This window comes from Musa acuminata, chromosome BXJ2-10 (genome assembly GCF_036884655.1).
Source record: "Musa acuminata AAA Group cultivar baxijiao chromosome BXJ2-10, Cavendish_Baxijiao_AAA, whole genome shotgun sequence".
In the NCBI taxonomy this organism is placed as follows: Eukaryota; Viridiplantae; Streptophyta; class Magnoliopsida; order Zingiberales; family Musaceae; genus Musa; species Musa acuminata.
This window is the reverse complement of record NC_088347.1, coordinates 9,207,501-9,219,983: the sequence shown is the minus strand read 5'-3', so window position 1 is coordinate 9,219,983 and position 12,483 is coordinate 9,207,501. Positions and strand designations below refer to the sequence as shown.

At 37.6% G+C, this 12,483-nt stretch overlaps 1 protein-coding gene across 2 annotated transcripts in view; it reads right to left on the bottom strand.

Moving 5' to 3' along the window:
• Positions 1–4,340: 4,340 nt before the first annotated feature.
• Positions 4,341–12,483, bottom strand: part of LOC135586034 (calcium-transporting ATPase 5, plasma membrane-type-like) — a 55,744-nt gene continuing 47,601 nt past the window's right edge. Inside the window, exons 23-34 of one of the 2 annotated variants that reach the window (XM_065130939.1) lie at positions 10,628–10,687; positions 10,020–10,184; positions 7,820–7,936; positions 7,620–7,718; positions 7,391–7,528; positions 6,966–7,066; positions 5,786–5,831; positions 5,575–5,709; positions 5,232–5,339; positions 5,033–5,124; positions 4,793–4,890; positions 4,341–4,706 (exon numbers count right to left, since the gene is read on the bottom strand). In XM_065130939.1, coding sequence (XP_064987011.1) covers positions 4,794–4,890; positions 5,033–5,124; positions 5,232–5,339; positions 5,575–5,709; positions 5,786–5,831; positions 6,966–7,066; positions 7,391–7,528; positions 7,620–7,718; positions 7,820–7,936; positions 10,020–10,184; positions 10,628–10,687 — 1,158 coding nt within the window. In that variant the 3' untranslated portion in view covers positions 4,341–4,706; position 4,793. The remainder of the gene's footprint in view (positions 4,707–4,792; positions 4,891–5,032; positions 5,125–5,231; positions 5,340–5,574; positions 5,710–5,785; positions 5,832–6,965; positions 7,067–7,390; positions 7,529–7,619; positions 7,719–7,819; positions 7,937–10,019; positions 10,185–10,627; positions 10,688–12,483) is intronic. The other variant, XM_065130937.1, reaches the window with a different exon arrangement.

Sequence of the window (12,483 nt, the reverse complement as noted above, 5' to 3'; positions counted from 1 at the left end):
TACGTTTGATTCTGCAGAACTGTCTTCCGTGCTTTTACGAACGAGCTTCTTTGCAGTTTACACTTACACTTTAATCCTATTGATAACTGCAATCTGTCCTCTACGATTTTACGAACGAGTTTCAGCATTTAGACGTAAAACTGCATTCAGACGTAAATCGGCTTTCCTCGCTCAATCATCAGATCTCAGTTCACATTTACGTCTTGATTCCAACTGCATACTGCCTTCTGCGAGTATACAAACAAGTTTTTGAGTTTAGACGTAAATCTGCGTTTAGACGTAAAACTACGTTTAGACGTAAATCTGCGTTTAGACGTAAATCTGCGTTTAGACGTAAATCTGCGTTTAGACGTAAAACAACGTTTAGACGTAAATCTGAGTTTAGACGTAAATCTGCGTTTAGACGTAAATCTGCGTTTAGACGTAAAACAGTGTTTAGACGTAAATCTGAGTTTAGGCGTAAACTGCGCTTAGACGCAAAACTGCGCTTAGACGCAATCTGCGCTTAGACGCAAACTGCACTTAGATACAAACTGAGAATTTGCTTTTGCATCATAACAGTTTTTGAACGAACGCAGCTTTTGGTTTTTAAATCGCTGTAAGATTTCCGCTGCACTAATTCACCCCCCCCCCTCTTAGTGCTCTCGATCCTAACACTGGCGGTACCACCGCTTGTGTTGGGTGGTACCATTGCCTATAGCATTGACACTAGGTGGTACCACCGCCCAATCTGACGGTATTACCACTTGACAAAGCCTCGGAGATTGGGCTCTGGTGGTGCCATTGCTTGACAAGGAAATACCACCGCCTGACAATAATAATCGCTGATAGTACTACCACCTAGGCTTCTTGGAGACTAATCCCTGGGTGGTTCCATCGCCCCAATCTAGTGGTGCCACCACCAAACAAGGTTCAACAACCTGGTTGGACCTTGAATCTAGCTTAAACCAATCCAATTATGAGCCCAGTTGGCCCTTAATAGGTTCAATTGGATGTCCTCCTAAACCTAAGCTTAATTATGTGTTAACTATAAGTTTTTTTTTTTGGTAAGTAAAAGTAAAATTCATTATGTGTAAAGTTTCTACAAATAGCTTTATCTATACAAGTCATAGACAAAGCCAAGTAACTCATAGAGTGCTAATGCGATAGTTATGACTACACATGCTGTAGACTATAACTACCTGTGGGTACATTATTTGGCATCATTCCCAAGATCCTTAGCTAATAGCAAAATTAAATTTAATAAAAATATCTTTTTCTCTTCGGGTGAAGTGCTCGGTTTTGAGTTCATGCTCCATACAGAATCTTGAGTCTCTAATAATCTCTTTCAAGAGCTGAGCATTATTTGTGTGTTGACATTCAAAGATTCTATTACATCTCTCCTTCCACATCCACCAAATAGCACAACTAAAAATAACCTTTGCCAGTTGTGTAAGAGGCCCTTTTCTTGAGAAACATTGCATAAGGTCGCCTAGTTCTTGGTGCAAGTTTGGTTGCGGCAGTCTATTGAGTTCAAATCGCTGGAGAATCTCCTTCCATATCCATTTTGTATAATCACAAGCAAAATAGAGGTGGTCAACAGTTTCTTCTTGTTGCAAACAAAGGGAGCATCGATTAACATGATAGATACCTCTTCTTTTCATATTGTCTATTGTAGGTAGTTTATTGAGAAGGGCCTGCCATGTACATAAGGAGTGTCTTTGTGATCCCGGTCGATCCCATGTCCAACTGCTTGGGACCCACTTGTTATTTCTTTGCCTAATTTGATTCCATGCGGATGTGGCACTAAATTTACCATTGTCATGAGGCCAAATAAGTATATCTGAAGAGTTGTTCCTGATTCGAATAGCTATGATAGTCGGCCAAAGTGATAACATAGGAGAAATAGGATTAGGGAGACACCAAGTACCGTTAGCGATGAACTCGGAAACCTTCCAATCTTTGGGAGCCCCAAGATCTTTTCGTATTCTGTCGCCATATAATTGAAATATACTCTTCCCATTCACCCAAGGATCGTACCACATATTAGTACTAGTTCCAGAAGAGATTGCATACGAAATGTGTTTGATTAGCCAATTCCTTGCCTTTAAAATTCCTTTCCAAGCTGCAGAGTGGTATGTTCTTGTTGAAATTTCCCATATTGATTCCTTTGAGAGATACTTAGCAGAAACCCAATGTGACCATAAGGAACATTTGTTATGCAAAAGATCCCACAACTGCTGTACCAAACATGCTTGATTCCAATCTCTAGTATTTCTCAAATTTAGCCCCCCTTCATCTTTCGGTTTGCAAATGCTATCCCAATTTACCATATGCATTGCCTTATCATTTGTGCCATTCCAGAAGAAGTTCATTAATAACCGTTCAATATCTTGGAGAAGTCCAGCAGGCAGAAGAAATGCATTACACCAATATATAGAGTAGGAGTGCAATACCGAACGGATGAGTTCGAGTCGTCCTGCTTTTGATAGAAACCTATTTTTCCAAGAAGAAATTCTATTCTTTATTTTTTGCAAGATAGGTTGACAGTGGGTTTTGTGAATGCCTGTGGATATGAGCGGGAGACCCAAATAAGGAACTGGCAAGCTTCCTTCACTAACCCCCAAAGTTTGTGAAATAAAGACCTTATCCTCAACGTAAGGGCTCATATATACTTTACTTTTCGCATGATTTAACTGAAGTCCAGAAACCATACCAAAGTCATTAATAATGGTAGCCAGGTTCTTTACTGAAGTTGGTTCATTTTGGAGAAAGATAAGTAAGTCATCTGCAAATGTTATATGTGATATATGAACAGAACCAGCACTGGGTACCTTAATGCTGCCATTTAAGACTGCGTGTTCCAACATACAGCTAAGTCCTTCCATCGCAATAGTAAAGAGATACGGAGAGAGTGGATCACCTTGTCGGATGCCATTCGTGCTCCCAAAAAAACCAATAGGTGAGCCATTAAAGAGTATCGAAAACTTTGGAGTTTCTAGGCAAGATTGAATCCAATTAATCCATTGCTGTGGGAAGTTCATATCAAGGAGCATCTTATAGATAAATTTCCTATTAACTGAATCAAAGGCTTTCCTTAGATCAGCTTTAATGCAGATTTTTGTCCCTCTTGCTTTTGAATGCAAATCTTTGACCAAGTCATTAGCAAGCAAAATGTTATGATGTATACTTCTCCCTTTGATGAAAGCAGCTTGATTTGGGCTAATGATCTTGTGTAATACCTTTTGCATTCTATTTGCCAATACTTTGGAGATGATCTTATATATAAAGTTGCATAATGATATGGGTCGATAGTTCTCTAGTGAATCAGCCCCTGCATTCTTCGGAATTAAAGAAATAAAAGTGCAATTCATCTCTCTAAGAATATGACCTGAAGAGAAAAAATGTTGGCAAGCTTTGATCACATCATTTCCAATAATAGACCAAGCAGTTTGGTAAAATTCAGCTGGAAATCCATCTGGACCTGGGCTTTTGTGCTTTGGTGACTTAAAGACAACACATACAATTTCGTCATCTGTAATTGGGGCATTGAGGATTGAAATAGCTTCCGAATCAAGTTTTCTAGTCGGCTCCACATGAATGTTATTAGGTTTCCCAGCTTGATTGAGTAAGGAATAAAAAAATTGCTCTGTGTATGCTTTAACCTCATCTAAATTCTCAATAAGATTATCATCTTTGTCTCTGCATTTGCTGATACGGTTAACAGCCCTTCGAGTAGCAATTGAAGCATAGAAAAATTTAGTATTGGAATCCCCTAGTGTAAGCCAATGCTGTCGAGACTTCTGCTTTGCAAAACTTTCCTCCTGTTTTAAGGCTTGCATGAAGTTATTTCTGGCTTCCGTCTCTTTGTAGATAATATTTTCATCATTTGGCTGAAGTTGCAACTCATGTTGCAATGACATTAGTTCTTTTCTGCAAAATTGAACTCTGGTGGTAATATTGCCAAAGGTATTTGTATTCCACTCCTTTAGTGCTGCTTTACAGGCTTTGAGCTTTTGACATAAGATGTAAGGGGGAGATCCATGCACATTAACATTCCAAGCAGATCTGATAACATCAAGAAATTGAGGATGAGTACTCCACATGTTAAAGAATCTAAACGGTTTCTTGCCTCTTGGTGTCGCTTTTTCTGCGTGTATATACATTAAAGAATGGTTAGAAAACAAAGGAGCACCATACTCAAGAAGTGAATCTGGGTAAACTGTTAACCATTCGTGGTTAATCAAACACCTATCAAGTCGAGCCATTATTTTTCTGTTAGCAGCACCTTGATTACTCCAGGAGAGCCAATTACCCACAGATTTCATATCAAACAATGCTGCAGTGTCAATGTATCATTAAAACTTTGAAGCTGACTTTCTGAAAGTTGTCTACCCCCCACTTTTTCATTTGTGTACCGAACAGTATTAAAGTCTCCAAGAACAATCCAAGGTACATTGAGACAGCCATTTACAATATTAGTTAACTATAAGTTTTAAGGCATATACTAAACAAAACAAGTCCAATAAGTTTAGGTTTTTTCCGGCGAGTTTCCGGTGGACTTCCAACGATCTCTCTGTAATCTTCCAATGGACTCTTGACAAGCTCCTAGACTTCACGATGATCTTCTTGGCGAGTTTCACCAATGATGGATGGGTATGTCATTCACCATTTCACATATGGATGGGTTTCACCAACCCCGCCTCTCCTTGCCTTGTTTGCTGCATCTGCAACATGAGAAACCATCACAAATAGGTAAAAGCTGTTGCCGGCATGCAGCTAATATTCTTTTAGGAGAACCAGAAACTGTCACCTCAGCGTGAGCTTCTCCTGCAAAAAATTCTTGCAAGGTACACCCCAAGAGGAATCTCAGGAACCGGGATGAGCTTTCCAAGGACTGCCAAAGGCCAACTGAAAAAAAGAAGAAAAAAAAAGCATCGGAAGAAGCCAAACCCATTCTTATTTCCGGATCGATCAACAAGTACTAATCGAATGGCGAGCAACATGGCAAAATCCAGATCGACTTAGTTTATGAAGGAACGTCACACAGTACCTTACAAGAGCGATCGCAACCGAGACCAGCCACAGCTTCGGATCGAGCCTGACAGTCGATGTGAACTTCCCAAGGAACTCGACAATAAGAACCTGCATCAAGGAGCAGTGCAGTGCAGTGCAGTTGGCAAACGATAAGCAGTACCGGAAGGTTCGCTTCCAGTCCCTTGATACAGAGAGTCCACTACAAGTCTTCTTACCTGAAGGAGGAAGGTGGTTCCTATTATCACCATAAAGAGAGGGCTCTTGGTCACCCCTCGGAGTATATTTATCTCATCCGGTTTGCGGGCATTGAATTCATTGAATATCTGTTGCATGCCATTCAGAATACGACGGACGAGAGCATAATCTGAATCAGAATTCCGTTTGAGAAATAAAAGCAGTAGATTATAGTTTATAAGTTAATCTTAGAAAAAAAATTAATAACCAAATAATAATACAAATATCTCAAAGAAGGCGATAACGAATAGTCTTAAGCAGCACCAAAGCTGACATCAGTTGCTCATAAATGTTGTTTCAGCTTGTAAGCTAAAACATACTTACTTGGCAGAACACAAATGTATTGAAAACAAAGGTATTCTTCACTTTTTCAGCATGTTCCAAAGTTTCATGCTTCAAGTGCAGTATACTCCTTCCACCAAAGTTGAAAATGAGCAAGATTGCCACTTGATATAAAGCCTGCAGCTCACAAGAAAGGTGTGTGGAGAAGATGGGGTAAGGAAGGTGAAAAGAACAATGTTGTTATAAGACATACCTGTACGAACAAATTTCTCCACATAATATTTGTAATCAGAGGTTCCCTACGAATAATGACAAAGCAAAAGATATATCATTTAAAATAACTCTACTTACACAAAAAAAAAAAAAAAAAAAAAAAAGGAATGGTGCAACAACGATTCACATGATGGACTATAAAACAGGATAACAAAAATTTCCAGATGCCAATGCAGATTAACAAACATTAGCCGGTGATATTTCAACTAATTAATTGTCATCTAGAAAACAAATGTCATCACCATTGGAGTCCTTTAGAGCCAAGAGGGTGCAGCGTGCTTCCATCACCACCTTAATTTGGTTGTTTATAAAGGGGTAAGAAATCAATATGGACAAACTAGAGGTGAGGACATGAAATCCTCAAGAATTGGTTAGACCATGAAAGAGAAAAAATGATTGTTCATATCCCCTAGATACTTTGGTGACCACAGAGGCCAAGGAATCTCCATATACTCTCATGTTTACTAGTAGAGAAAAAAAAAATCACAATTAAGAGGTCTGGATTTGTCTTTTCAAATTATTGATCTACGATGTGGAATGTGAAGAAAAGGCTATGTCATTCATCCAATACCATCCATATGTGGACTAAAACCAACAAAAGGAAATTGCAGATTCCTTTTCAGGGACAATCAGTGGGCAGGTAGCTATGTTAATCACAAAAGGCTTGCTTGACAACTTGGGCGGGTAGCTAAGTCAAAAAGTTAATCACTTACTCAAATTAATAATGCCAAGAACAGTGAACATATTGACAGACCAATAATGATCACAAAAAGATTCAAAACTTGGGGTGCTTGCATCGGTTCCAACATTTGCAAAGAATTGGAAGAACAATGATTGTGTTATGAATAAGGCAGAATAGCAAAAGTAACTTCAAGGTAGCTGTTGATGATTGGTGTATTGGTGTTCACAGACCAACCCAGATGATTCTTGATGCATCATTGACTAAAAAATTATGTGCATTACATTCTAAAATCACTTTCGTGTATTTCCATTCAGTTTTCACTTGAAATGGAAAGCACATAAGCAACAACAAATTCTGACATCCAGGAGAAATGTTTAGATAAAGAAAACTGCAATGTTTAATGACACTAATCATGAATAACCGAAGAACAAGTACATTGACACTGCAAAAATGCTAATAAAGCAAGATTGATTCTGACCTGCGGCCAACAGGAGATCTTTTCATAAGTTTGTCAGTGGGTGGCTCCGTTGCTAGTGCTAATGCTCCAAGAGTGTCCATAATTAGGTTGACCCAGAGAAGCTGTTGTACACCAGAATGGGTTAAAAATTTTGGGCATTTGAAAAGAACTAACGGGTTTCCTTTGCCATAATAATAGTTTCTCAAAATCAAAGAGACTAAAGAAGCCTTTAGCAAGACCGCATAACAACCTGAATTGCTCATTGTGGTTATTTCATACCTCTAAAAGCAAAGATCAGTTTACATATAGAATTTGATTTCCTTCGATCATGTTAAAGAAGAATGATTGGGTAATCATAAGCATTTGTAGCTGGCAAGTATTAAGTTAGCGTTGGCCTTTACATAATCCTAAAGTTAGAAAACTAGGAAAGGAAATTTGTAATTAACCTGAACGGCATTTAGAGGCACGTCTCCAGATGAAACTGCAGCCACCACATTTATAACAAGTGCTGCAACATTGACAGTTAGCTGGAATTGAATAAACTTCTGAATGTTTGCATATACAGAACGGCCCCACCGGACAACCTAAAAAAAATAATATATATGGACTTCAACATACTGAACCAAAAATCCAAAATTAATCACAAAAAATGATGTCTCAAGAATTCAGGCTAACCTTTACAACAGATGCAAAGTTGTCATCTAATATTATGATGTCTGAGCTCTCTTTTGCAGCTTCTGTCCCCTGAATACCCATTGAAAGGCCTATATCTGCCTAAAGAAGAAAATGAAAAGCTTGTATGATATATCTACATGGTAATTTTATATTTAACATATAGGGTGTTAGAAAAAGTAATCTGCAAGCAGATCTCACACCTCATGTAGTGCTGGAGCATCATTAGTGCCATCCCCAGTAACTGCAACCACATGTCCTTTTTTCCGTAATGCTTGGACAAGTAGAAGTTTGTCATTTGGTGAGGATCTTCCCATTACCTGCAAATAACTTACAGAATTGAACATATAGATTTGAATATAATCACCAGAAATCCGGAATAACTAAATGTGCATTAAATCTGGAGATAAGAAGGTTGACCTGTATGAAGTAAGCATGTCAGCAGAAAATACATAGATTGCACAAGCAAAACGTATCTATATTATATCGTGTTTCCTTCCATTTGAGATAGGAAATGCAAAAATGACACTTTAATAATCTTCAGATATGGACAATATTGCTATTGTCACAGATAACAATGAGTTACATATGTGCAATTAGATATGGAGAGGATAGGGTCATAATCCACACGATTTATGTCTATACAATGACGTGCAAAGATCTTGGTGACAAAAGACTGACAAATGCAAAAGCAGAATTTATTCTAAGGTCCATAACATGTTAGTTATCATCTATCTGTAAACTGACCGTCCTCAAATGCACACAGCGCATAATCTTGCTTTTTTAAATTTGTATTTTTAATGGTGGATAGAAATGTCTGAAATGAAAACACTTGTATGTTTTTAAGGTTTCACGAGGTTTTTAACACCAATCCAATACTGATTTTGGTAACCTATCAAACTGACACGATAGTGATATCCTGGGTGCTGTATCAATATATATTATATACCACTCATTATCATTAAATAAAATAATAAAAAAACCTTTTTGATTTTTAAAACCTTGTATGTGTAAATAATAAAGTATTAATACTGGATGGTATGCTAAAGTCTAATCGGTATTTATAAGCTTGGTTTCACATTTCTATTTTCCTAGGCCATGCTTAGAAATTTCAAGCCAAAACCAAATCACTTAAACACCTCACATCTTTTTTAAGACATTCAGTGCAAGTAAGATTCACTAACGAGCATTTGGAAAAGAGTTCAAGAGACTAAATTGTTATCAAGCATCATGGAATTCTTGTAAAGGCGTAGCAGGTGAACAAAGTAATTGTATCTTAAAGCATAGTAGGCATTCTGATTGCGAAACAAAATACAGAGGGATATAGGTGGATAATATCAGGATCCTGAGATCTTTTCCAATTTCTTTCCAAACTAAAACATCAGAAAGCTTCAAAACATATGAATGGAAAATGGGAAATAACAGATCAAACAAAAGTAAATAAAAAGGATCACGCTCATAAATTCTATAAGCACCACTTCTTAACATGTAATGTCATGTTCGGTTAACAAGGACACTAGCATTTTAATATGGTTTTTCATGTGTCTGTCTTGATGTCATATTTTGTCAACACTAGAAGTCTGATTATGAGCAATAGTCAGATCTTAAACTAATGACAGGAAATAATATTCAAATATTTCACCATCTATTTTGTTTCCTAGCACCAGACTACATATATTACAGATTATATAACTATGCAGTCTAACACAAAACTATAGAAGACTGCAGATTGGATGTCATCCAACTTGATCACATAATTTACAATTTAGAAATTAAATTTGTTTACATTTTTCAAACTATATTTCTTGATATTTACCAACTTTATCACCAATTAGAATGGATCTGATTGAGGGTTGATCATAAAGCTTTTACTGCATTATTTACTTACAAGGATCCACTTGTGCAATATTCGTGATGAAAGAGTATAATAATGTTGTGTAATTAGAATGTTGTGTAATTAGAATGTTGTGTAATAATTGTGCAAAAATCAGCATAATTATAGACCAAGAAGTAGTTCAGCTAAAAGAAATTTAGAACAAGTTCCATAAATCCAAAATTTTCGTGATGAAAGAGTAAAGAGCAAGAGTTTTTTTTTTTTTTTTTTAACTCAACTCTAAAGTTCTAGCCAAATTCAAACTATTAGACCTAAAGTAAAGTCTAAACCAAATTCAAATATTGGACGTAAAGTAATGCTATTAAAGAGTTAAAGCCTTTCTCAATCAAATTTTACGAGGAGATTATGTCCTGACTATAAAAAGTCTAAGGAGTATGTTTATTGTCACTTATGAAGGTGCTTATCGATTGAAAAAATCAATGTCTTTTTTAGAAGATAACACTTGCAGGCTTTCTACATTTATAAGTCAGCATTTCAAACTACTTACTAAACTTAGTAATTAGACATACAGAAATTTTCTCCGCAATTGCTTCTCTTGCTGTTTCAGAAAGGGCACGGAATGCTCTGCCCTCTATAATGGTTGGCTCAGTAAGATCTTCACTGGTATCAAGTATTCCACACTCCAAAGCGATGGCCTTAGCTGTCTGAATATTATCACCGGTGACCATGCGTACCTAGTAATCAAGAGATAATGGGAATAGCATCAAAAGCTGATAATGATACAAATTATAAATGCAAATCAAGAAAACCAGTAAGATCTATAATCTCCAAATTTGAGGAGTGCAATTGTTAAAACGGTTAGATAAGTAGACTTCAATTCACGAATGAATGGTGCATGTGACATAAAAGATCCAAACTATTTGGAATTGGTTATATGGGCTCACCATTGAGATCTTAGTAGAGGAATATCCCTTTTATAACCAAAATGAAATGATTTATTAAGACTAGCCATATGTTCTTCACTTTTCCAAATTGACAGGTGGGCACAACCAATTAAGTACTGGAACAACATTATGATGAATTATTCTTCTACAGAAAGTGTGATAAAAGATCCCAACCAGAAATTTCTAGAATATGTATTGTATATACAATTTATGCATCATATTGGAAGGGATACCTTGACACCGGCAGTAGTGCATAAATTTACAGCATCTTTTACGCCTGGACGGCAAGGATCCTACATGCCCAAAAATATTGTTAAGCAAACTTGTAGAAAAATATAAAAAAGAGATCAGCAATATAGAGCAACCAAATCAGTGCAGAGAGAACCTGGAATAACAAATTCTGGTGTTCCATTTAAAGAATAATAAAAATTAATTATAAACAAGGAACAATGTGCTATTTCATATTAGATCCCGGCCCAGTACTTTTTAACCTTTTGTCACGGTTGTCGCGCACCCGCAACAACTTTATTCAACAAATCATTCGTCGCTTTTGCATACTTGTACAGATGCTTGGCAGCATGTTTTACCTTAGTTTTGTGTATTTTGCTTATAAAAATATAAGCTCGAACAGGTTGCAGCGCAACAATGCGAACGCTCACTGCGCCGAGTAAAACTACCCCAAAATGGTTTACGTGTCACGACCCTGTTTTCTGCAGACCACAGCTGCACACAAAACACCAGCCATTCCAGCACCTTGTAACCCCTGGGTGGCATCAAGGGGGATGGGGTTTCGAGGTAGTATCGGGCATTAAACACTCTTCACAAGTTCGTACGTTAACTTGACGGGAATTTGCCTTCGGGCCTGACACCCGGTGAGCAGTTACCAACAAGACAAGGTGGAGCAGCGGAAGCCAATGGGACTTTTGGAGTCATTGCCCATACCAAAAGGTCGTGGGAGAGCATTTCCTTGAACTTTATATCAAGTTTGCCGGCAGTAAGGGGACTCAGATCGATACTTGTGGTGGTTGATCGATTTTCGAAGTATGCAACATTTATTCTTACACCCCTACAATATTCAGTAGAGGAGGCAGCCAAGTTGATGATGAAGAATATGGTGAAGTATTTAGGGAGTCCCATACAATATCATTAGTGATCAAGACGCTCGGTTCCTGAGACGATTTTGGACTGAGTTATTCAAATTGTTGGGGTCTAAGTTATACTTCTTTACAAGCCTCTAACCCCAAATGGATGACCAAACTGAAAGGATAAACTCGCTCATTGAGCAATATCTTTGGCACTACGTGAGTGCCATCCAACGAGATTAGGTAAAGCTATTAGACATAGCCCAATTCTCCTACCATTTGCAGCGGACCTCTATGTCCAATAAGAGTCCCTTCGAGATCATTACAGGACAATAACCATTGACTCCTCACACCTTGACTATCGATTATACTAGGAATAGTCCATCAGCCAATCACTTTGCAAAAGAATGACACCGAAATGCAGATATTGCATCGGCTTATTTGGAGAAGGTGGCCAAAAAGATGAAAAAATGGGCAAACTTAGGAAGGCAACCACAAGAGTTCAAAGTTGGTGATTTGGTATTGGTAAAACTCCAACCAACATCACTCCAGTTCTTTAGGCACAAAGTGCACAAAGGATTGGCGTACAAGTATAAAAGACCCTTTCTAATTATCAGTAAGGTGGGCAACGTCTCCTATAAGTTGTAGCTACTAGCATGGCTCATAATTCATAATGTTTTTCATGAGGAACTTTAAAGCCTACCACTCAGATCCACAAGATGCTTCCCGAAGTGTTTCAACTCGGCTACCCCCTACCAAAGCATCCTATGATAAGAGAGTTGAAACTATATCGAGAGCTTGATGGACAATGTAGTAGAGGAGATTGGACCACAGTATATTGTCTAAATAGTCATTGACAATGAATCAAATTTCAAGAAGGTCGGTTTACAATTGATGAAAAAAGAACAACATTGTTTTGGATTCCATGTGCAGCTCATTGCATGGATCTAATGCTGACGGATATTAGCGAGCTAAACGCAATCAGAAAGTGTGTAGCTCAAGCATAG